This window comes from Tachysurus fulvidraco, chromosome 9, assembly GCF_022655615.1.
Source record: "Tachysurus fulvidraco isolate hzauxx_2018 chromosome 9, HZAU_PFXX_2.0, whole genome shotgun sequence".
Lineage (NCBI taxonomy): Eukaryota > Metazoa > Chordata > Actinopteri > Siluriformes > Bagridae > Tachysurus > Tachysurus fulvidraco.
The window spans coordinates 20215866-20241223 of record NC_062526.1 but is presented as its reverse complement, the minus strand read 5'-3'; the positions used below and the strand labels follow the sequence as shown (position 1 = coordinate 20241223).

The following is a 25358-nucleotide window of genomic DNA, read 5'->3' as shown; positions in this document are numbered from 1 at the left end:
TCACTGCTGAACATCTCACTCTGACACTAACCCTCCTTCCTAACACCCCAATGCTGATTGTACTCAGATTCATGCTTTGTGTAATTACCTTCATACAGTTTGCACATGCACATCGCTCAGCTCTAAATCTAAATTTTCTTCAGCACATAGGTGTCTGTATTATATCAGTCCCAGAGGAACCGATTCAGGAACCGATTCGGCGTCATGGCGCCGTCCGAGTTTTCGCTCCATGACTTTTTCGCTCTTGAAAATGAAAGTAACCTGAGCCATGTCCAGTTTGTGAACTTCTTCTCGAATGAGAAGAGAAAACTGGAAGAGAAACAAAGAAGTCTGTCCAGTATGTACTCTTTGAATGTGTAGAACTGTTCAGGTTTAGAGAAGTGATACACCACGAACACGACTCCTCCCAAACATCGAGTACTGTAAGAACATCCAACACATACATGCACCTTTACACCTTCACATATCTTCTCAAATCTAATCAATGCATCACTGACTTGTGTATTTCCAGTATTTTTTATTAAATTCATTATATTAACATTTCTTTGCAGTATGATTCCTTCTTCTTGTCAGATCAGATGAATCTTTACATTCAAAAACGTTCATGTTTACTTTACATTCAACAGAAAAGACACAGACACACGACAAGAAACTCCAACACATACATGTAAAAAGAACAGAGCATCTAAATTCAGCTTAGTAATCATAACAGTAAAAAAATAAGTAATCCTGAAACCTAAAAAATGTATTTATAGTTAATCAGCATGTCTAGAAAGCAGAAGTGTTCAGTCTCATAGCTCACTCCTCCTCACGACAAAGCGGTAAACCAGTCACACATCTGGTGGTTAAAGTGGTCTCTTGGCACCGAGATCTAAAGTTCATTTCACATGTTTGAAATACAGAATGATGACATCATTTCCTGCAGGCTGATAAAAGTAAGTGAAGATTAAACACTGATCTGACATTCTGACAGAAAAGGAACACTGTAGAAAGAAATCAGAGATGAAACCAGCTTGAATCTGACGAGTGTGTTGGCAGGTTCGCTCACACCACCACACGACTTACACCTGATGTCCGTTTCAGATTACTTATGAACTCAGGGAGGAAGTCCATCACTGGATCTCGGTCCCTGGAGAACGTTGCTGTTTAGGACAGGACACAGAGGCTCGTGGATTTTGAGAGCATCTGCCAGACATCTCTGTTCCTCAAGGAGCAGCTGAACCTCTTTCTTCAGCAGACTGTTTTGCTGCTCCAAGCACTCATAAGCCTGGATGGAGACACTTTCACTCAAATCCATCCATCCAGTGCATTGAACCAGAAATGTCTAACATTAAATTACAGAACATCTAACAAATGTATTACTGACAGTTTACTCTGATTTTTGTAAACGGTTTTCAGTTCCTCCAGGAGTTCAGAGTTTGTGATCACAGAAATGAACAAACAAAGCAAGAAAAAATTACAAAGATTTATTGCAGATTCGATTCGAATGTGTCGTGCGACATCGTCGACACGCAGTCGGCCTCGAATTCACGTGTGTGGATCATAAGTACATCTCTCATAGAAATGCATTACAGATGTGTAGTGTTAAAAGAAGATTCCTGAGCTTGTGATTTCACCATTTCAAGTAGGTTTTTTACACAAAAAGTGTAAAATCTCAGTGACGTCCTGGAGGGACTGAGGAATATAGAACATTATACAGTGAGCAGCTTGTCAGTAAAATGATCAGACTGATGGATCAGTTTGGTATAATTTGGCTCTGGTTTGTACAGATTGAAGTTAAATGTCATTAGTTGCTATTATTTAACCCTGAATTTCAATGAGCTGGAGCACAAACCAGAACGTGTCTCATCTAAACGCACCTCGTGCAGCTCGTCTGCTCTCTGCGTCTGACGTTTGCGGCTCCTCTGTGCAGCCACACGGTTCTTCTCTCTTCTCTTCAGCCTTCTGTGAGAGTCGTCCTCGTTCTGCGTCAGAATATTCATACGTTAAACTCTGATCACTTTGATCTGTACAATACATTTAATAATAAACTTTCTCGAACCAGCTTTCCAGAAATATATTATACAGTTTCAGATATACGTTCAGTATCAATCATTTCAGATCGATCTCTAATGAGCGAACTGGAGGTGACGGTGAAACCCTGAGAGGAACCGGACTCAGAAACGAACCCATCCTCATCCACAGAACAGTGTGATAATAAATCATTACTCTTCTATAACTGTGTATATCCATATGATCAAAAAATGTGCTAATTAACTGCATAACCAGGAAGCTCATTCTCGTTCTAACATGAAGTCGACTTTGCTGATGTTATGAAAAACTTGATGGAGTATCAGTATACAGTCCTAAAGCCATCTCCATGATCTCTAGGTGGATCTTTGGGCTTTGTTTTCCAGCATCAGAAGGTATAGATGTGCTATTAATTATATAAACACTAACAGAAAGTGTATATGGTTCTGTGTGTGTGTGTGTGTGTGTGTGAGAGAGAGATAGAGAGAGAGAGAGAGAGAGAGAGAGAGAGAGAGAGAGAGAGAGACATAGAGAGAGAGACATAGAGACGTTGAGAGAGACAGAGATAGATAGAGAGAGAGAGAGAGAGAGAGAGAGAGAGAGAGAGAGAGAGAGAGAGATGTACAGTAGATGTAACTAGTTTTAGTCCCCAGTTTAATGCACATGTAGTAGCTGTACAGATCTTACCTGACTTCTCCTGTATAAGTGCAGTCCTGGTGACTCGCAGCAGTCTGGAGCGGTGTGTAGAGACATGTGCAAGGCAGGGAGAAGGACACACACAGTACACACACTGCAGCACACAGAACACACAGTACACACACTGCAGCACACAGAACACACAGTACACACACTGCAGCACACAGAACACACAGTACACACACTGCAGCACACAGAACACACAGTACACACACTGCAGCACACATGAGACGGCGAAACTGCGATATTTTCATCACCGAAACGTGACAAAAAAGTCGACACGTTATAAACCACATCACTTACTTTCTCATAAGTCACGTGGTGCACTCAGTTATAACAGTACTGCGTGCTTCCGCCTATCTCTCTCTCACACACACACACACAGCAAAACATGGTGCATTCACTTATCTTGTTCAAGGTTATGTATTTGAGTTATGTACTTTATTTCAAAGGCGTTTGTTTCATTTTTCACTTACCAAACGCACGCATGCGCACACACTATTCACGCGTGCGACACAAAACTTTTCCCCTGTAGTTATTTATATAGCATTTAACCACATTCTGTTACTCTCTTCCTCTCAAACACACACACACACACACACACACACCTTTCACGCAGTTATGTATCCTAATGCATTCAATCACTCTTCACACACTGCACATACACATACTATTTTATTCCCAATGAACATAATCATTGTTCCTGAATAAGAAAATGATTTTAATGCTAACACATGGAGCAGAAGTCACTGATACAGATAATTTACCTCAGAGTGCTATCACAGACCACTCAGATTAGCTGTGTCTCACCATACTGACTGATCACTAAACACATCCCATAACCTTGTACTCCAGTCACCTCATCAAATGCATATTAACATCTAGTGCTTGCTAAACTCTGCAGACACTAAATAACATTCTACATAGGCTTTATCTCCATCAAGTTAAATCTTCAATGAACTCAACTCCAAATGACTGTAGAAAGGACATTATTTATAAATCACACTTTCTGGTGACACCGTACAGAGGATGGGTTTCCTTCCGTGGCTGGTATAAAAGCACTTTAAAAATAACATTAAAATGAATTAATATCATCATTTGTTGTGTGTGTTTGTGTGACTTATTGGACATGCAAAACATGAAGACAAGAAACTTTAATGATACAGACATATGTGTAAAGGAAAGGAAATAAATGTATATACAATAAAGAACTTTAACATGTCATGAGTATAGACTAAACAATCAACTTACATATGCTATACAACCAACAGCATGTTTTCACTCCTAAACCATTTCTGCCATTATAATAATTAGCTCCTCTCTTTTGATGATGATGATGATGATGATAAACTCTTATTGGTGTGAAGTGGTTGGGATCAGAGGATCGTATTGTGTACTGTATTTTCTCTCAGTCACAGCTCTTCTGATGGACTGTCTGTTAGCAGGAGACTCGATGCTACACTGGACTTTTCCGTCAGAGCTGAAGACGTCTCTGTAGACCTCCAGGCTCTCAGATGAGGGCTGTGTGTTCAGCACCTGGTGAAGACCTTCTGCCATCTGCTTCAACTCCTTCAGAGACTGTGAGCCAACAACAGAAACCCAGTGATTCAGACTTCATATACACGATGTACACATCTCTATTATCATTTAATTTAACAATTGGGATTTGGTCAGCATTTGTAGAAATCTCCACACACTTCAGTGAGAGAGCTGATGATGAACTTGTGTAGAATATAGAATACAGAATATAGACTGTGTGGAATATAAAGTAAAGTTGTTTGGCCCCAAGGATGTGCTGTAGGAGCTGAAGAAGCAGCAGCGCACCCTACTGTCAGGACTGTGTTATGACTGTCAGCTGCCTCAGACTCTGAGGGAGGACACAGTACAGCTTAAAGTACAGTACAGATTCAATAGAGCATCTCCAAGAACCTTAAATCATCCACAGCATCATCAAAACACCAGCAGAGGGAATATCATTAGTGTAAATGACTTTATTCAAGCTCCAGAGGTTTGTGTGATCCATGCAGAAAGCATGGTGGATGAGATCAGCCTGTTATTATACATCCACACCTACAGTCCTCAGCGATCCTTCTTTGAGGTTAGAGTCCACCCCAGCATTTGCTTTGTTGTTCTCACCACTGTTTTCACCTAATCATGATTTGTAATTTGTTTAATAAACTTTAAAAATAAATGTGTGTTAGTCTGTATTATTACACATCTGATAAATAAAAATCTCTAACACTAATAAACTCGACTTATACAAACCTCTGACCATAAAATAATAACATCTGTGTTCACATTATACCTTTAGGTTCTGCAGTTTATTGAAAATGTATTACACTCCAACCAATTAATTCTCTTAAAACCAGCCCAGAACTCTTGAAGCCACAATCTGTGTTGACTTGGAGCTCGCTAAAAACTGAAAGATTATGTTTAGGCCATTAATTATTTGCTGATCAGTTTGTGATCAAAACTAATAACCCACATAATAAAAGTAACTGATGAGAAGTCTAGATCATGATGAATAAATACTAATACATTGTTAACAAGACCTTCATTATGCTCGTACTGTATAAATGCTCCATAAAATAAAGTGCTACCTGATTTTCCAAACAGGATCTGTTACCTATTCCTGTAACTATTCAGCTGTAACAAAGTCAGATGCAGGTAAGATGTACATGTAGTGTGTGTGTGTGTGTGTACCTTCATGACTGTAGATGCTTGTGAGAACATCCTGGTTGCAGCAGCAGAAACGCCGCTCATTGTGGCGTCTGCAGGGAAACAGATCCTGCATTAATAAACCTGAAAGCTTTTTTTTCCACTTGTAAAAAAAAAACAAAAACAAAAACAAAAAACCAACAGAATGGTTAGGATTGTCACACTAGAGAAACAAACACTCACCCTGAACTGGATCACGCTTCACTTCTTGTGCCTTTATACCACTTTCCAACAAACCCTAAAGCACATGGGAACAATAACAAACATCATCCACAGAGGTTTTACATCTTAGATGTTCAGAGATTGTGGATTATTCCTCCTTTATTTAAATGTCGAGTGACTAACCATGAGTTTGCGTTCGGCTTTTAGGGAACGGACAAAATAAGGCAGAATCCTCTTTGGGTAAAGGCTGCGTTTCCAGCTGGTCTGTACAATCTTCTCATCGAGCAGGTCATCCACAGTGCTGCACTCATAATCTAAACATTCCCACACACACACACACACACACACACACACACACACACACAAAATCATACACACAAACACACACACACAGGTTCAGACCAGGCAATCTCCATAATAATTCCAAAAAACAAGTTTAAAATACTTAAGACCATCTGTGTCACATCATGCTGTGGTCTAAGCAGCTGTATATTTCCTGTCACTACACTAACACCATTTCTCCTTCCTCATTTTCACACCTTCATTGTTCTCCTCCGCTGCTTCATCCCAGGACAAACCTCCAACACTGATGTTTTCCTGCACCGCAATCTCGAAGTTCTAAAGACAAAACGCTGTAATATGACAGTCATAACTTTACAGTGTAAACGCTGTTTAATAATAATAATAATAATAATAATAATAATAATAATAATAATAAAAACCTTGTTGCTCACCGACAACATTTCCTGTGAGATCTTCTCTACGTCGCTTTCGTTTACTCCCGGTTGACCCTCGAGCAGTTTTATAAGTAAACTTTTATACTTTGCGAGCTGATAAGAGACCATTCTCTTGGACTTGACATTAACTCTGACATCTTGATGGTTCTCTACCGTTGATTCCGGGACTCCACCAGCGTCCGCCATCTTTACCGCCAACTTTTCAAAACATTCGAAGAAGCGGAAGTGGTAATGGAAATGACCCGGAAGCCGAGTCCTCCTTTGTGGCCTAGATTTGTGTAAAAAGCTTTTGAGTTAGCTGTGATATAATGTTTTAATAACCGTTTGAATGTAAATAATAATAATAATAATAATAATAATAATAATAAATATAATATAATAATTACTAAATAATTTATTTAGTTCACAAATGTATAAATCAACAAAAGTAATAAGATACCCCAAACACACACAAAAAAAAATAACAAAAAATACAATATATAAACATATAGATGTTGCATCAAGTGATAAACAAGTTAAGCAATTTCATCGCACCTTTGCTCTTACATTCTTTATGTCGTTTCCTGTCACATCACATTACACTCTGCTTAGAACTACACACATTTGTACACCCTGTCCTTCACACGTATGTTCTTCTTCACCAAAATGTTACTCACTATTTATATAGCCCTACAGCGTATTGTGTTTAAGACTTCGTGGTAACATTTTGGAGAAGCAGAACATATATGTGTGAAGGTCAGGGTGTACAAATGTATGTAGTTCTAAGCAGTGTGTAATGTGATGTGACAGGAAACTCTTCAGTTTAAATTTACTCTTCAGTATAACTACAAACTCTGTTCCATCATGCCAATGTCCCAGACATGGTGTGGAGATGAAGATTGGGGTGAAATATTTGTAAAAAAAAAAAAAAAAAAAAAAATTTACTCTGGCTTTCCTGCCAGCTGTGTCTCCTGTCACTTCTCATTACCAAGGGGTTTCCATTCACAGTACTACAGCTCACTTGTGTGTTGCAGATGAATTGTATGAGACGTAATTGTTCGGTGGTAAATTGGTCAGTGGTCCAATAAATATATTGGTCAGTGGTCTTAAAATTAGTCCAATCAATTCTCAATTCAATTCATAGCAGCTTTACAGAAATAAGAAATATAGTACAATATAGTATAGTAAAAGTTTATTATACAAAGATTCATATTATACAAAAGCTCTGATTGATATTAGACATATTTAATGTGTTTGTATTTATCCCCAGTGAACAAGCCTAAGGTGACTGAGGCGACTGTGGTGTTGAAAAACTCCCTTAGATGGAAGAGGAAACTTGAGAGGAACCAGATTCAAAAGGGAACCTCATCCTCATTTGGGTGACACTGGAGGGTGTAATTATAAACTTTTATAAACAACCGAGAGTGTTATTATGAATAATGTCCTTTCTATAATCGTATACAATCTGACAATTGTGTATTGATTAGGAGGTTGTTTGTCCTCAAAGACCACATGTAGTTGGCATCTTCTCTTTGAATTCCTGAATTCCCTGGATTCCTGTAATGTAGTGGAGGAGTTAAGGACGATGTTTACACAGAAACCCAAACTGTGTTGAGTTCCTAGTCCTCCTGCTGTTAGAGAAGAGTTTAGATGTTTATTTTAACACCGAATTCAACACCAGCTCAGATTAGACGATGTTCATTGAGTGTGTTTTTCTCTGAATTCCACATCGTATCATAGGGCATGAGCAGGTATTATCTTTTCTTTACACAGCAAACGAAAACATGTTGACTTTCAGCGCTGTTTTATTTTCAAATCCGTCTCAAGTTTCTGCTTCAGCATTCCTTTGCAGTGTGAGGAGAAACACATCTGTTAGAGAGATAGATAGATAGAAGAGAGATAGAAAGAGAGATAAAGAGACAGAAACTGAGTAAAAGCTGTGTTAACAGGTAGAATGTGGATGTAAATATTTAGTAGAAATGTGCTGCTCCAGCCATGTTTCAAACACACACACAAGAAATACCAATGTTCTGCTGGAAAAAACTCATTATGCTTTAAATAACCCAAAGCAAATACATGTGACATGTCTCTGTGCTGTAAACAGATCTGGTGTTTTGAAGCTGTTTCATGTTAAGTATTTGAGTTTGGGGGATAAACACCATTATCCTCTCTCTCTCTCTCTCTCTCTCTCTCTCTCTCTCTCTCTCTCTCTCTCTCTCTCTCTCTCTCACACACACACACACACACACACTAGTTGTAAATGTTCCTTCATCTTCATTTGTCAAACAGGCTTTGTAATAAAATATATGAAAATGTGGAGTTATCTATGATTCCCTCTGTTTTGACTAAAGGCTAATATCAACTTAGTGTAATGCTGCCACCACTGTGCTTCACCATGACTGTGGTTTGCTTGTTTCTCTGCCAAATACATTTGAATTATGCCCACAAAGCTCTACCTCAGTCTCATCATTGTGTTTGATCTCAACACATTGTGGACACATGCTTCAGGGTGAGTTAGATGTTTTAATCGTGAGGAATCTGCTCTAACCCATAACCAGACATGATTAGTACTCACTCCTGCATCTACTGTAACGGTGCTGTAGTTTTCTTGGCAGGATTTTTGTCACTGCCGCTCCCTGTTTTCTCCACAGTTTGAATTCTGAGTACAGTCACATTCCTTCTTATAAAAGGTTTCTGCACTCAGCTTACTATAGCTTTTTTTTATGTTTATTTGTATTTTACTTGAATTTTGTTGAACACGATATATCTTTTTTTTATACCTCTGTGGTATTAAGAGAGTTTTTTTTCACTTTTCAGACATTTCTTCTCACACTAGGTGAAGTAGATTGGATGTATCTGTCTGTTCTCTAATCCAAAAACATTCCTATAATTTAAATGCCCAGATTTTATTTTTTTTTTTTTTGGTTTATGAAACTTGCAACATGGCTGTTCTTAGCCATGTGAACCTGGTGCTACATGGAACAAAGACAGAGCTACATAGAACAACACAAATCTAAGGACTTAAAGACTTGTAGCTCTGCTTAATCAATTACAACACATGTCTGACCACCTGGAAGAGCACTTTCATCTTTTACTCACTGCTGATTTTCTCCAGTCCTGTATCATGGGTTTTGGCCTCAGTGTTGAGATACCAAACTGTGCAGGATACCTAGAGTAAGATACCTTGTTATTTATTCTGACTTCTGGAGTGACTTTGTTTGAAAATGAATTCTTTACTTTGGAGAAACTCACAGTCAAAATAAAGATAAACCCCATCGAGTCCAAGGTACAGACCATCACTTGATTTCCTTTATCTAAACAAAACTTGATTTCAGAAGGTTATTAGATATTATTTCTGTTTTAAAACAGTCTCAAAGCATCCTTCCATTTTCTGCATCAACAGCTGCCATTGGTTTGTCTAAGCTATGAGGAACTGAGGAACAGGTGGAAGAACCGAGCAACCATAGCACAGCCCCATGACTAGATCTTCATACGCGGTAGGTGCAGCCATGTCTGCGTTTTCCTTGTCAGCCACCAGTCAATGTGGACAACCCTGTTGATGATTTCTGTGAAGCTTCATGAAGCCGAGCCAACAGATGGCCTCTTTTAAACAGATCTATTACTGTGTCTGTGTAATAAACAAGGAATTCCTGCTATGCCTCCAAGGTCACCATAGACACATAGTCATCACTTTGAGACACCGTGGCGCCAAAAACGTAATTTAGGCTTTTGTGTAACTGTTGCTTCCTTAGTTCAACATGAAAGATCTGGAGACATTCTGCACTGAGGAATCAGACCAATAGCTTTGTTTTCTCCAATCTCATCACGTATTACAGGAAAAGTCTCCCAGAACTTTATTATAGACACGTCACATTACTGAACTGCACATTACTGGTCTTAAATTACCAACAAATATTTACCAACAAATGTGCACTTTAATCTGCAGTAGATTGTGAAGTTGTTCAGCGTAAAGTTCATATTAAATCATTTCCACAGTTACGTCTCTGATGGATTCTCTGCTCAGAAGAGATGTTATGCTTGTAGTCATGTCTGTAATTGATATAATGCTGTAAGTAGGAAAATGTAAGTATTTTTATGTAATATGTTTCACATAAACCTGATATTATTGACCTGTTTACTTTTTGTTGAACATATTTGACTTAAGTCACATTTCTGCCTTTAGTTTAAATACATCAATCAATCAATCAATCAATCAATCAATCAATCAATCAATCAATTCATTCATTCATTTTCTACCGCTTATCTGAACTTCTCAGGTCACGGGGAGCCTGTGCCTATCTCAGGCGTCATTGGGCATCGAGGCAGGATACACCCTGGACGGAGTGCCAACCCATCGCAGGGCACACACACTCTCATTCACTCACACACTCACACACTATGGACAATTTTCCAGCGATGCCAATCAACCTACCATGCATGTCTTTGGACCGGGGGAGGAAATAGAAGTACCTGGAGGAAACCCCTGAGGCACGGGGAGAACATGCAAACTCCACACACACAAGGCAGAGGCGGAAATCAAACCCCCAACCTTGGAGGTGTGAGGCAAACGTGCTAACCACTAAGCCACCGTGCCCCCAGTTTAAATACATTGATCCATTAATTATTTTTTGAGTGTGTATGACTTTCCAGAAGTTCAACACCACTTCAAAAGACAAAGAGTTAAACTGGTAGAAACTAAAACAACTTCTGCACTCTTTCGAATGGTACGTGTTTATTATTGTCATGTTCTGAGTTGATGAGCTTCAGAGAAGTTCTTCAGGTGAAATGAGAATTATCTGTAAGAAAGACAAAATACGTATTTTGTTAGAAAAAAATGGCCCAGACAGATGCAGGGTTTATACAGCATATAATAATTCATTTAATATAATATAATATAATATTATAATTAAATTCATTTTATTTATAGGCACCTTTTAAGGTAACCTTTCACTCAAAGTAACTATACAAAAGTAATAAATAATAAAATAACAGTAATCAACAATAAATCTAAAAGTCCTATAACATTTATATATTATCTTCCTCTAATGGTATATGTTGAATATGTTAAATTTTGTGATGTTACTTCTATGAAACCTCAAAAGGATTTGGAATTGATGTAAAAAATAGTGTTTGTGGGCCATTAATAAAGTTTGTATTCATTAATCACAATTTCTATTATAGTAAAATAAAACGCTGGTGTATCGAAAAGAAATTAACACACTAAACACACTGCAAAAATGATGATTAAATTTAGACGTGAGACTATCCGTCTAATGACAAACACACAAACAGCAGTATCAAGCTCCTCAATTGTTAATTCTGCATCACATGTGATTTTAAATTGTTCATCTATTTGGGGGCAAATTCACTTATTTTTTAAAAAGGTAGGCAGGGTCTAAAACTGAAGGAGAGCATGAATATAAGTTCTGAAAAAAACTGGCGATCTTTATTGCTATCCATTTTGCATCAGAAAATTCTACACCATCAACTATTAAAGTCTAAACAGCAGTCTCCTCTCGATGTTGTTTTTCTAATCTACAGAAATTAGCTGATATTTTTTCCTCTCCTTTCTCCATCCATTTAGCTCTTGATCTGATGTATGCACCCCTTAGCTTTAATCGCATAAATTTCCTCTCCTTTTGATCGCAAAGATAATAAAGGTGCAGAATTGTTGTCCGTTAAATCTAATCCATTAGAACATTTGTTTATCTCCTTAATAAGGGATGTCTTTTTTTTTCTTTTTTACAAGGTTACATTTATTTAGTTTTTTACTTCATGAAATAGATAATTGATGAAGTTTGTATTTAAAGAATTCCCATTTACTTATCCAGGAAACCACACTATCGTCATTCAAAATATTAAGAAATAAGATCTTCTATGAATTTCACATATTCCTTTGTCCCAAGTAAATGAGAGTTGAATTTAATTTACATTTCTGGCATTTAGCAGACACCCTCATCCAGACTGACTTACAATTTATTTCATTTTATACAACTGAGCATTAAGGGCCCTGTGTCAGCTTGATGGACCTGGGATTCAAACTCATGACCTTCTGATCACTACTCCAACACCTTAACCACTAGGCTACCACATCCCACACTTAATATCCACTACCCTTTGTTATGAAAATGTTTATTTTTATGATTTATAATCAACTGAACTGAACAATGGTCTGTAAGAGGAGCTGCATATACTGTATATCACAAGTGACAGCGATAATCAGGTGTTTCAGCTTACAGCTCTCGTCAAAATGCCTCTTCTCGTGATAGTTCGTTGATCTCGTCATCCAGGTAGATCTTACTTCTGGTTTCACCGTCAACATGTCACTAAAGTCGCAGGTGTTTCTGAGGTGACGAGCAAAATGTTTTCTTTCAGGACGATTCCAGATCCTGTTGTCTGTTTCTACACAACACCACGTTTCCCTGCGCATGTTCAGCTCGTGTAGCTGCTCTCGTTTCATTTCAAAGTCAACGTGCAAATCCAGTAGTGACAGGATACCTGGAGTGTTTCCGGTTGCCTTGACAACGGTAACCGGATACTCTGGACATCCGTCGTGCCTAGCAACACTCAAACAAATCATCTTATTTGAAATGCAAAGGTCCCCAGTGCTCAGCGGATCTGGGTAAAGCAGTGTTTACTTTCTGTCCAGATGTTCTGTTAGTAAAACCCTTCAAATTTAACTTCTTAATAAAAAAATATAGTGATTAATTCATCTAGGGGGCGTGGCCAGCATCATATAGGAAGCTGACCTTAATAAAAAAAATAATATTTGACATTTTTTGTATTGTCCTGTCTAATGCATAATGCTTATTTATGGTGTTAAAAAAATACATATTTTATCTTTTAATCATTTCATCATGGTTTGGGTTGATAAAGTGCAAAGGTTATAATAAGTGATATAGATATGCTTTTATATGCATATGAATGGATGGTGATTTAACAAGCAGGGCTTATTTTGTATACTGTGTTTATATCGTTTTAGAGATTGATGATGTTTTTCTAAATAGTCAGTCTATTTAGAAAGAATTTTAGAAAATACTGTAGATTTTCCCAAAGCATGCGATTATTTTTACTTCTGTGAGAAATGAATTACAGAAAGGTAATGCAGTGGGAATTCACTTTAAAACATTTCTTCAGCAAATAATTGCTTTACTGCAGCTCTCATGGCAGAGAGATAATCTCCTGAAGCATGTAGTAGAACCAAAGATTACATAATTTATCTAGTCTCATGTGACTGGTTACGTCAGACCAAGAAAAAGTCAAATTAAGCAAGTTAACCCATAGTGATAAACCCATTCAACCAGCACTGTTACCATTCTTATCCATTAGGACGCACACACATGCGCGCACACACACACACACACACACACACACACACATTCAGGCTAACATCTTAACATGTAGTAAATTTCACGATGCTGTGTTCATATAATCTTAGAACATGGTGATGAGAAATCTGAAGAATAATTTTTATTATTCAAGATTGATGTATTAATGCTAGAAACGTGTCACTGAGGATAAATGAGACAATAATCTAGACCAATCTAGACTAACCTAGACCAATCTAGAACCCACACATTAGATGGGTGTGTTCACTATGTAGGATCGTTCCTGATCCCTTTGTGGAATAATTTATTACCCAGAAAAGGGTGTGGCCTCAGACTTAAAATGATGACATGGTCAGGTTTACAGGTGTAGTGTCAAAGTGAAGATAAGGCACACTATGGTCTCATTTGTTTCTTGCTGCCAACTGAATGTCACACTTATATAACTATGATGGACATTGCTTTATACTTCATACTTCTTTGTATATCATAGAGATATTTTTTTTTAACTTGTTTTGGATTTTCTCCTTTACATATTGTTTTTGGAAAGATGATCATGTGCTCATCCAGATGTGGGACCAGGTCATTGGTTTACAAGTCACCTGAACTAGTCTACCTGAACCAGTCTACCTGAACCAGTCTACCTGAACTAGTCTACCTGAACCAGTCTACCTGAACCAGTCTACCTGAACTAGTCTACCTGAACCAGTCTACCTGAACCAGTCTACCTGAACCAGTCTACCTGAACCAGTCTACCTGTCTCTGCCATCCGTTCATATTGAGTTTTGAAAATGGATCATGTATATCCAAGTCAAAGGACTTGAGTTGGTGTACAGTCTCAAGTCACTGAAGAAAGGCAAAAACAAGTCACAATTCACACATTTTCTTGAGTCAAATTTCTGACTCGAATATCGAGTCATGTGACGTCAGTCCACAAAGGTCCAGTATCGCAGAAATATTGACTTATTTAGTTTGACTTCAGTTTGTTTTTCATTCATTTCACTTCTGAAAAAGAAAATAACCATTACAATTTTCCTAATCATGAATCCCAATAATTCATAAAGGAATAAGTATCTGTAAATGATTTTATTAATCATAACAATGATAAGAAAGCCGTCAAAACTTTTAACTATTTATTTATTTATTATACCGGTCGTGATGAGCATTAGCTAACGATTAGTTAACGGTTTGTCCGCCATTTTCTCGATGTAGCGTAACTTAGGCAGCTACTGTATATTAAAAAAGATATCTCCTGCAGCTATATTAAAAAACCCATCACCAACGTCATCATTGCTGGACCAATCAAACACCAGTGAAACGCTTTGCAACGACTTATGGGCGTGAACACCGGGTAGAATGATCAGGAAGCGCGCCGCACCACGCCACCTCCCGTCATCACACGTAGTAACGCGCTTAGAATTAAATGTTTTAAGAGCCGGTTTCAGACACGAGAACAAAGCCGGGCTGAAGGTTTAATTAGAAGGCAGGATTTTAAGCAGGGTGAATGTTAAGGATTTATAATAGAGAAAGCATTAAGAGAACGTTAATATCATCATGGTGGCGGGTGAGTTGATTCAGGAACCACTGAGACATGGAGTCGACACACCTACGTGTGCGGATCAGTACGACATTGTCGCGGACTGTGATGTCAAAGTGCCCGTGAATGAAGAGAAGGAGCTTAGTGAGATCCACGCCATGCTTCCCGGAGAGCAAACACGTCTCCAGACTCACGTGTACCGCCGGCGCTTCGCAGTGCTCAGCATCTTCAGCCTGTACTCTCTGGTCAACGCCTTCCAGTGGATCCAGTACAGCATCATCTCTAACATCTTTATAGAGTACTACGGCGTGACGAACATGACGATAGACTGGCTGTCGATTGTGTATATGGTGGCGTACATCCCGCTGATCTTCCCCGCTACATGGCTGCTGGACCGTAAAGGGCTGCGTGTTACAGCGCTGCTCGGCGCCGGACTTAACTGCGCAGGCGCGTGGATAAAGTGCGCGAGCGCTGGACCCGGGCTCTTCTGGGTCACCATGACAGCGCAGGTCGTCTGCTCTGTGGCGCAGGTCTTTATCCTCGGCCTGCCGTCCAGAATCGCGTCCGTGTGGTTCGGCCCGAAAGAAGTGTCTACTGCCTGCGCCACAGCCGTGCTGGGAAACCAGGTGACGTAACGTGACGTCACAACGTTTTAATAACTACTCCATTATTTCGTCAGTTATCCTTTATATTCTCAGTGAAATAGAAAAGTAGCCAAAGCTCTAAAACACACCTGTGTAGGATTATCGACTCCCTCCATAACGTCGTTCAACAAAATAGCTTACACAAATATGAGGCTTAATATGCAAATCAGAATAATGTTGTGTCTTTATTGGAGCTCCTTAACTTCCCCATCAGGGCAGATTATTAGAGCTTAATTTTGCTTTATTGTGGTGGTTGTTACACCGGTGTTGTAGAGGAACGACGTAAAAACTCTTGTTAATGTGAATTTCGTTAGAAAGAGAGATTCATGCTCAGTGTGGTCTGGGGCAGAACCTCCGTATTGATCGAGGAGGTGTGAGGAGAAGGACCAGAGAGGTTAACGATCGCTCCAAACAGACGTGGCAAGCAGAAAAGCATCTCAAGGTGGATCTGCTGCAGCAGCAAATGACTGCTTCAGGTTCCTCTGCTGTCAGCCAAACACCAGTTTAATAGTCTCCACTTATCCAGTGTCTGTGAACCTGTGAGAACTTAACGTGAGCACCGTGTACATAAAAGGCAATGTACACAGATTGTGATAAGGCTGAATAGTTAAACTTGTCTGTCTGCTTCTAGTCTGTTTCCTGTTGACCTTGTTAACTTCCTGTAAAATATAAAACTAGTTTACGTTCATTTTCAGAGTTAGATTAGATTAGATTAGATTAGATTCAACTTAACTTGTCATAACACACGTACAAGTACAAGGCAACGAAATGTAGTTTAGATCTAACCAGAGTGCAGTAGTAGCAAGTGCAGGATATACAGTTTTCACAAGATTTAAATAAGTTAAATAAAGTGGTAATATGGACGTATTTTACAGATGTGTGTGTACTATGAATATAATATACAGATTTACTGAAATTTAGAGAAGGATATGGCTATTCTTATAAACAGTAATTTACAGGTGTGTATGTACTATGAATATAATGTACAGATATATATATATGTGTGTGTGTGAATGTTGTCATGTGTGCCTCCTGACTCTTTCCTGAAGTCTACAATGAGCTCCTTTGTTTTGGAGGTGTTAAGAAGCAAGTTAGAGTTCAAAGCGCTCACACTCTCTCAATCTCTCTCACTATCTCTCTTTTTTCTCTTTTTTTTTCTTTCTTTCTCGCTCTCTCTCACAGTTGGGTGTAGCTATAGGGTTTCTGCTGCCTCCTGTCCTGGTGCCCAACACACCAGAAGATAAAGAACAGATGGGCCACAACATAAGCATCATGTTCTATGGGACAGCCGCTGCCTCCACTCTGCTCTTCATTTTAACTGTCATTTGTAAGTGTGTTTTTATTTATATGTGTGTGTGTGTGTATATAATATATATTATATTTTTTTAAATTTAAAACAAAGACATAGCATGTGAGAGTGACATTTTAACATTTGCAGCAGACAGTGATATTCTGAGGAATGTTGACGAGATACTTCTGTATGTCTCTCTCTCTGTCTGTCTCTCTCTCTCTCCCTCTTCCTCCCAGTCATTCAGGACAGACCCTCTTTACCCCCGAGTCAGGCTCAGGCGGTGTTGCCCACAGGCCTGGCAGATGATTATTCCTATAAGCAGTCCATCATTAATCTGTTTAAGAGCAAACCCTTCATCCTGCTGCTGCTAAGTTATGGTAAGATTATTATTTTTTTCCCCTCATCCACTTTTCAGTGCTTCACCTTGTGAGTTCATATTTTTTTAAAGATTGGAATTAACTTTCTCTCAGGCTGAGAAATAGCTAAAAGTATTCACTTGAGCTTATAGTCTAAACACGATGTAACGAGTTTCATCTGTAACTCTGTGCTGTGTGAATGTGTTTTTCAGGCATCATGACTGGGTCGTTCTACTCCGTGTCCACTCTGCTCAACCAGATGATCATCACTTACTATAAGGTGAGGGTTTCTTCTTCATCCTCTTTTTCTTCTTCTACTTCTTCTTGTTTTGCTGAAATGTATTAATTTTTAATGAGTCAGTCACTGGTTCCTGATGGCTTTAGGATGGTTTATGTGTAGGATTCATATGAAGTTGTGACCGTAAACAGTAGATTTTCTTCCATGTTCCCAGCGTGTTTTAAAACGAAATGTGTATCTTTTACAAAAAATGACTCACCCATGTTGATTTAGCTGAAAATGAGCTGTGAGACGAAAATCAGGTTTTGGTCTAGTTTATTTTTTTATACATCAACTGTCAGAAGGTTGACAATAAGACAGAACAAATAAAACAGGAAGGCGTAGTCTTCACTCTTCTCCACACAGAAACGGGTAACAGTGTGATTGTCTCACGTTGACCGAAAGTAATCTTCTAAAGAAGTTCAAATGACATTAATCTATAAACATAGATGATAATGACACACAGTAATGAATATCAGTATGATTTGACTTTAGACTCCTGCCCTCCTCTCATACATTACTTTCTCCTGTCATGAGTGAGACACTGGATCCAGAGCCAAGAAGGGAAAATCATGTACTTTACACGTACAATATAGACCCTACACAAAAACCCACACACACTTTGCACTCGCTATTCAGACTACACCCAACACACTCACCCTAGACAATGTACACAGACTGTATACACACACAATAGACCCACTGTTCATACACTCTAGATTCCACCCCCATTTTCACTGGAGGTACGTTAGCACGTATTTGCATGTGAAAGGAAACCAACCAAACTGATGTAATTACAATTGTTTTTTTTAACTAGAAGGTAGATCCTGAAACCATCTACACTTCATGAATGTTGATGTTCGGGTTGTTTTTTAAATGGAAATAAAAATAGAAAATAAATAGACTTCTGTGTGAATGTTGTGTGAAATCCTGTAACTCTCTGGCCTTGTTTCCTAAAAGAAAGATTTGTATAGCTGAGAAAAAAACAGCGAGTTCTGGTGGATAGATTGCGGTAAGGTTTGGAGTTTGAGAGCTAAGGAGCTTTGTACAGATTAGAAAGTCAGGTTTTGTGTAAAATAAACGTTACTTGTGTTTTTCATGCTATTTTACCCGTCTGTGTCTCAGGGAGAGGAGCTGAACGCAGGCAGGATCGGACTCACCTTGGTCGTGGCTGGAATGGTTGGCTCCATCCTGTGTGGTTTGTGGCTGGATCACACCAAAACATACAAGTATGTGAACTCTGTGGGAAAAGACGTGCAGATTAACACTTTACACGGCTGAGTGGTTAAGAGGATTAGCGCTCGCTCCTGCTCTAGTCGTCGTTTAATGGTTTAATAATTAGAGCATTTCACTTGGATGGATGTTAGAATTACACAATTGGAGTCGTTGCTTCCTGTGTGTATTTGTTAATCAGTGTAACAAACATCTCACAACACTGTATATGAATATTTACACAATGTGGCTGAATTTCACCTCAGTGACCTGTAGCTCGTTTGCTAATTGTGAAGACGTCAGAATGAAGACGTTAGCACAAGATCATTGTTCGTCACATCAGCTGGATGGTTAAGTTGTTTTAGTTAAACGACTCTGTGTAACTATGTCATGCTGATTAGTCCTGTCAGGAAGGTTGAGTAAAGAGATTAAAGCACTAGTCTTACAGCCCTAATGGGATTAACTCACACAGTAAACTCAGGTGATGATCATCGGCTCCAAAACACTAACCTCTCTAAGCATGGTCTTGTTAAATAACCACGTCTCTGCCCCTTACAGAATGACCACGCTGATCGTCTATGTCCTGTCCTTCCTCGGCATGCTGGTGTTCACCTTCACGCTGGATCTGGGCCATCTTCTCCTCATCTTCTTCACTGGAGGAGCTCTGGGGTATGTTGATAAGATCAGATATCTGTATCAGATCTGATTCCACATGATCTGAGCAGAAGGTTTGCTCTTTCTATTAAATGTCTGATGCGTCGATGTTTCTCAACAATACATAATCCCTGACTGTTCTGTTGTGTTTAAAAGGTTCTTTATGACCGGGTATCTGCCCATTGGGTTCGAATTTGCAGTTGAAATCACGTACCCAGAGTCTGAAGGCACGTCGTCTGGGCTTCTAAATGCCTTCGCTCAGGTAAAGTGAGCACTCTTTTAATAGGCTGCTTTGAATGAGCAGAAAGGGGCGGGTCTTGTCACTATGGGCGGAGAGAGTGTTCAGTGCGCATGTGTGACATTAGCAGAAAGCGGTTTTAACATTGACATGGAGGATAAAAAGAAAGAAAGAAAGCGAATAAAGGCTTACGATAAGGCAAGAAGTAGGGGTTAATATAGGATCAGCTTTCCAGCGCTGGAGAGAACTGGAGCAGGAAGTTGGCCACATATTCACAGATTCGAGTTTCCCGAGTCAATAACTGCTGAGCTAAACGCTGTTACTACACAAATAACACCTCTTTTCTAACGTAGTAATGTAGAGAGGCAGCTACAATTACGTGTTGCTAGTACCAGTGTTTAGCTCAGGAGTTATTGACTCGGGAAACTCGAATCTGTGAATATGCGGCCAACTTTACTTAAGATGCCGAGGTGCTTTTTTCCATCTCGATAGGTGAGTAACGTTGGTTTTGCTTTGTTACACAGAACTAATATACGCCGTCCTTTGCATGATTATGCTTGTGTGTCATTTTTGCTTGTTTGTTTATCTACAATTGTATTGTTCTTCGCTTCAGCTATGACAGACACATTTCTTTCCATTAGTTGCCTAGGTTGTGTATGTATGTGTGGGCGGAGCTATCAATACAGGGGTGGGACCCATTTGGGTTAGGGACGTGTTTGTTTTGGTGATTTCAAATGTCAACATTGGCTTTCAAAAATCAGAGACCTTCCTTTAAGTGCTACACTATTGCCGTGTAATTTCCTACATGTCCAGATGAGCAATGAACATGTATCAGATTCACAGGAATCTACCTGTAATAGTGAAGTAAGTGTGTGTGTGTGTGTGTGTGTGTGTGTGTGTGTGTGTTGTAGTTGTTTGGGATCATTTTCACATTGATTCAGGGAAAGCTCACCACAGCCTACAACCCACTGGCTGGAAACCTCTTCCTGTGTGCATGGATATTCCTCGGAATCATTTTAACAGGTTTCTATCCTGAGTTGTAAATGATTTATATCTATTTAGTAACAATATAACATAAATACAGTGTGTTCCAAACATAGTTGTTTTCTTTCTGCTTTCAGCGTTAATCAAATCCGAGCTGAAAAGACACGACGTCAACATGGGAAACGGTAACTGTCAGGCGGTATGTATCACATTCACATAACCATTATTCAGTCACTAGGGTTGCCAGATCCTGTGTAGTGTGTATGTGCATATTGGAAATAAGCATTACAAATTAGAAATATACAAATCAACATGCTTAGGTTTTCCTACTGCAAGGCAAAGAACAAAAAGTTAGAACATTTCCAGTCTGCGGATTTTGACTTGGTAGGATGAGGATTTTGAGTGAAAACTGGTAACCCTCAATATAAACTTCTATAAAAAAAAAAAAGATTTTAAATTAAAAAAAACTTTTTTTAACAGTTTTTATCATCCTGACATAAGTTCCGTCTCTTTTCTCTTTGAAAATTTTAAATGCATCAGGAGAGCCGTAAAGATTGGATTCCTGTTATTCAGTCATGAGCCTCACTTTATGGTTTTAGGCCTTTTCTGTATATTATTAACAGAAGAATCAAATGAACTGAAGTAGAACCAGGTGAGAAGACATGACCTTCATGACCCACTACCCATCTACTGTTCAAACATTTTCAGTGAATCGATTTTTTTCTCTATTGACATTGTGAGAAAGCCAACGCGTCTTACACGCCGTGAGAGCGATGTGACCTCAGTACTCTGAAATGAGGGGAAGGGATGGAGCTTTCAGCATGTTGACATTGTAGGGAATTTAGCAGATCTTATACTATGCTGACATTTTGGTACTTTTTAGTGCATTTCAGCTGGATGTTTTGTGTGGCATTTTTAGCCAAAGGCATCAAACTAAACTAAACAATCAGTTTTGCTCTGTCCAGGTTCCTACTGAGTGTCCTGTGGAGAAGATGTCCAATGGTTTGGCACGTGAGACAACACTGTAAAGCAGAGACTGTGCTGGACTTTATCTTCACCTCCATCAGCTCTCTCTCTCTCACGTACACAAACACACACACGCACACACACATGCACACCTTACTTGAATCTGTAATTCCTTAAGGAGTCACTGAAACTGCTGAGTAAGCGTTAATGTCGTTCTCTGTATTGGTCTGTTTAGTGCTAAAAAATATTCCTAACTTTTTATAATCATGCTTTTAAAAAAAAAAAAAAAAAGTACTTACTTTTTAATTTTTTTTTAATACGTGTTTTATTTATTTATTTATTTATTTGGTTGTTCAGTTGCTTTAGTGACATAACTTCAGTCCTGTGGAAGCTTCTAGAAAGCTTTGTCCAAGTAAGACTATGAACATTGTACTTCCCATGAAAAGAAACTTACTGACCTTTGATTACAGCAGTCGTCCAATCGCAGTGGATCAGACCGAATTTCATTATAATTCTGAATGAATTATATTTATATTTCATTATAAATATGTATTATTTCCCCCATGATGATGATGAAGAAGAACGTTTTAAAAACACAGCGTTAAACGTACAAGATAATATTTTTTAATATTTAAAAATAAGAATTATTTTTGGAGACACGGTTATAGCGCTTGATCTTCATCATCTCTTTAACTAAAACCTGCATAGTTTAAATAAAAACCCAGTGTCACTTTTTAATCATTTGTTCTGACCTGCAGGAAAGAAAACTACGGTGGCCGAGAAGTGCAAAACACATTAACAAATCCGAAAACAAATGAACAAATCTGAAAACAAATGAACAAATCTGAAAACAAATGAACAAATCTGAAAACACATTAACAAATCCGAAAACACATTAACAAATCCGAAAACACATTAACAAATCCGAAAACACATTAACAAATCCGAAAACAAATGAACAAATCTGAAAACAAATGAACAAATCTGAAAACACATTAACAAATCTGAAAACACATTAACAAATCCGAAAACACATTAACAAATCCGAAAACACATTAACAAATCCGAAAACACATTAACAAATCCGAAAACACATTAACAAATCCGAAAACAAATGAACAAATCCGAAAACACATTAACAAATCCGAAAACACATTAACAAATCTGAAAACAAATTAAAAAATCCGAATACACAATGACAAGTCAGACAACCCGGAAACGGTAGGTATCGTTTTTGAATGTGAACTTACTGATCATCGGACGAGACACCTGTCACTCAAGATACACAGGTATTTAATCTTATGTGTAAAGTTCTCCGTATAAATATAAGAAAATAACAAAAGTAATCCACAGTAAGGACAATACATTTTGTACACTTTTACACACACATTCCAACTTTTCCCTGTTGCAGACTGTTGTACTGCCTGTATACCTTGAGTGACAGGTGTCTTTTCCAATGATTGGTACGTGTTCCAATCACAAACTATACCAACCTCTTCCGGGTTGTCTGAATTGTCGTTGTGTTTTCAGATATGTTGATGTGTTTTTGGATTTGTTAATGTGTTTTGCACTTCTCAGCCACCGTAGAAAACCCCCCTAAAAATTCATTAAATTCTTATTTATTAATATTTATTCATGTTAACGGCACTAGAGAGTGTTTGAATCAGATTTTATCCCCGACTTGTTCACATAAAATCTTTTATAGCCTCTTGTTTTTTTTTCCTTTGTGTTAAGTGAGCGAGATAAGAGCCAGTGATTAGCACATTATGACCGAACAGTTAAAAGCACACGATTTCCACCCTGTATGAAGCGCAGAGAGCCGCAGTCACTGTGAAGCAGTTTAATTACAAGACACGTGGTCGTGTGTGGACGTGGCAACAGACAGAGCTGAGCCACGTGCCCACGTGTTCGAGATGCACACCCTTTTAAACAATCATGAAGTGTAAATAAAGTGCAAATGTTTTAATTGCGAATGTTGATTAGCAGATCTGATCTGCAGCACGATGCAGCTTTGTGCGTTTCCCACCATTTTTACAGACTCAGACAGAGTCAGAGATGTTATGAAACATGTTTGAATCAATTCTACTTCTGATTTCTATAAAGCAAATTTCTGTGGCACGTTTTAATGTCGATAAACATGTCATGGTGAAATGTAGAATTGCAGAAGCATTAATGTGGTTTTGTCGGGTTTGTAACAGCAGCCCTGAAGAGACGTCTAAACCGATTCCTCCTTTAAAACAGCACAACTCTATTGTTTACTGACACGTTCTAAAGTTGTATAATTCTGTTTGTTTTTTTTTAACTGAGAAATGTGGCACATTTGTAACACCATGTTTATGTCTTCTTTTTAGATCTGAATTTTGTATCGTAAACACCTTATTTATGTCCGTCTGTTATTTATTCGTCTGCAGTTTAATATGTCGGTTTGAGCGGAGCGACTAATGTGATGATGATTACCAACATGCTGTAGTGTCACTTGTTACCTTCAGTCTGTTGTGTAATTCATGTCATCTGGCAAACATCTGGAAGCTGGCCTGCTGAGGATTCAGTACTGCTGTGGAACACCATCACTGATGTTGGACTCAGAAGCGCGTGCTGAATCTTTCAGACAGGACGTGCTCGTTTTGATTAAGATCTCGTTCGTCACAATAATCTGCTGTTCAGATTTCTGTAACTGAAGACTAGTAATTTATGATGATTTCATCTCTCTGGCCTCCAAGAGGTCATTAACTTTCATTTCTTTAGCTTAAAAAAGTTACTGAGCAGATGTGGAGGTTGTTTTGTGTTAAAAAAATAACTTGAGTGTTTCATTTCTTTGTCATCATTTGTTCTACACTTTTTAAATAAAGTCAAGAATCATCGTAATCCATGGAGGTCTCTGTGGTTCTTTATCACATCACAGTACAGTACATCTCTCATTCAATCTTGTTACCTCAGATGGAGTGAGGTGAAGCTGCTCATCCACACATGCGTCAGACTGGAGACAGGTTTACCTCACATCACTTACATTTAGCACACACTCTCATCCAGTGACATTTTATTTCAATTCATACATCTGAGCATTAAGAGCCATGCTCAGAGGCCCACAGTGGCAGCTTAATGGACCTGGGATTCGAACTCATGACCGTTCAAGTAATCCAAGGCCTTAACCACACATCCCACTTAGATGTTAGCCTTGGATTATATTAACAGTTTTATCACCATTCTAAACAATATTAGAATAAAAATATGTATGATTAAACTTTTGTTCTGGTTTTAATATCTAAAAAAAAGTGCATCATGAGCTAAGCTAATGCCTCCTGTACAAGGCTTTTATTCACTTATATTTATTGGTTTTTTTGTAGACAAACACCAAATAATCCAGAACACTGTTGCAGTCATATTTGTGTAATTTAATCTAAAACAAAAAATTTTCTATTACTTGGGGAATAGAATTTAGTAGTTTATCCTCAGAAGACGTGAGTGTTAAGTTGACAAGAGGAACACACACACACACACACACACACACACACACACACACACACACACAACAAAACAGTGTATGAATACACAGAAAATGTAACTAGAAACCA

At 38.4% G+C, this 25358-nt stretch overlaps 2 protein-coding genes across 3 annotated transcripts; one reads left to right on the top strand and one right to left on the bottom strand.

Moving 5' to 3' along the window:
• Window positions 1-500: 500 nt before the first annotated feature.
• nsl1 (NSL1 component of MIS12 kinetochore complex) lies at window positions 501-6570 on the bottom strand. 2 transcript variants are annotated; one of them, XM_047818980.1, is made up of 8 exons: window positions 6321-6570; window positions 6126-6204; window positions 5770-5900; window positions 5608-5662; window positions 5410-5477; window positions 3183-4284; window positions 2698-3072; window positions 501-1964 (listed from the first exon to the last, which is right to left on the bottom strand). In XM_047818980.1, exons 1-6 carry the CDS (start codon window positions 6507-6509, stop codon window positions 4060-4062), a joined length of 747 nt encoding a protein of 248 aa, XP_047674936.1. In that variant the 5' UTR covers window positions 6510-6570; the 3' UTR covers window positions 501-1964; window positions 2698-3072; window positions 3183-4059. The 2 variants fall into 2 exon arrangements, with proteins under 2 accessions (XP_047674936.1, XP_026993855.2); XM_027138054.2 differs by having other exon boundaries at window positions 2698-4284.
• Window positions 6571-14898: 8328 nt separating this feature from the next.
• Window positions 14899-22677, top strand: flvcr1 (FLVCR heme transporter 1). The gene is made up of 10 exons (XM_027137955.2): window positions 14899-15790; window positions 16991-17135; window positions 17336-17476; window positions 17668-17735; window positions 18858-18961; window positions 19503-19613; window positions 19755-19860; window positions 20748-20859; window positions 20958-21019; window positions 21786-22677. The coding sequence occupies exons 1-10, from the start codon at window positions 15182-15184 to the stop codon at window positions 21846-21848; spliced, it is 1521 nt and encodes a 506-aa protein (XP_026993756.2). The 5' UTR covers window positions 14899-15181; the 3' UTR covers window positions 21849-22677.
• The last annotated feature ends 2681 nt before the right edge of the window (window positions 22678-25358 follow it).

What these genes read in the sequence shown, in the direction of transcription:
- nsl1 (XM_027138054.2), bottom strand. Translation starts at nt 6,509, where the DNA reads ATGGCGGACGCTGGTGGAGTCCCGGAATCAACGGTAGAGAACCATCAA. An exon ending in TCTCACAGGAAATGTTGTCG is followed by an intron (nt 6,205 to 6,320) that starts GTGAGCAACAAG and finishes TTTTGTCTTTAG; the next exon opens with AACTTCGAGATTGCGGTGCA. An exon ending in AGCGGAGGAGAACAATGAAG is followed by an intron (nt 5,901 to 6,125) that starts GTGTGAAAATGA and finishes GGGAATGTTTAG; the next exon opens with ATTATGAGTGCAGCACTGTG.
- flvcr1 (XM_027137955.2), top strand. Translation starts at nt 15,182, where the DNA reads ATGGTGGCGGGTGAGTTGATTCAGGAACCACTGAGACATGGAGTCGAC. An exon ending in CAGCCGTGCTGGGAAACCAG is followed by an intron (nt 15,791 to 16,990) that starts GTGACGTAACGT and finishes TCTCTCTCACAG; the next exon opens with TTGGGTGTAGCTATAGGGTT. An exon ending in CCTGCTGCTGCTAAGTTATG is followed by an intron (nt 17,477 to 17,667) that starts GTAAGATTATTA and finishes TGTGTTTTTCAG; the next exon opens with GCATCATGACTGGGTCGTTC.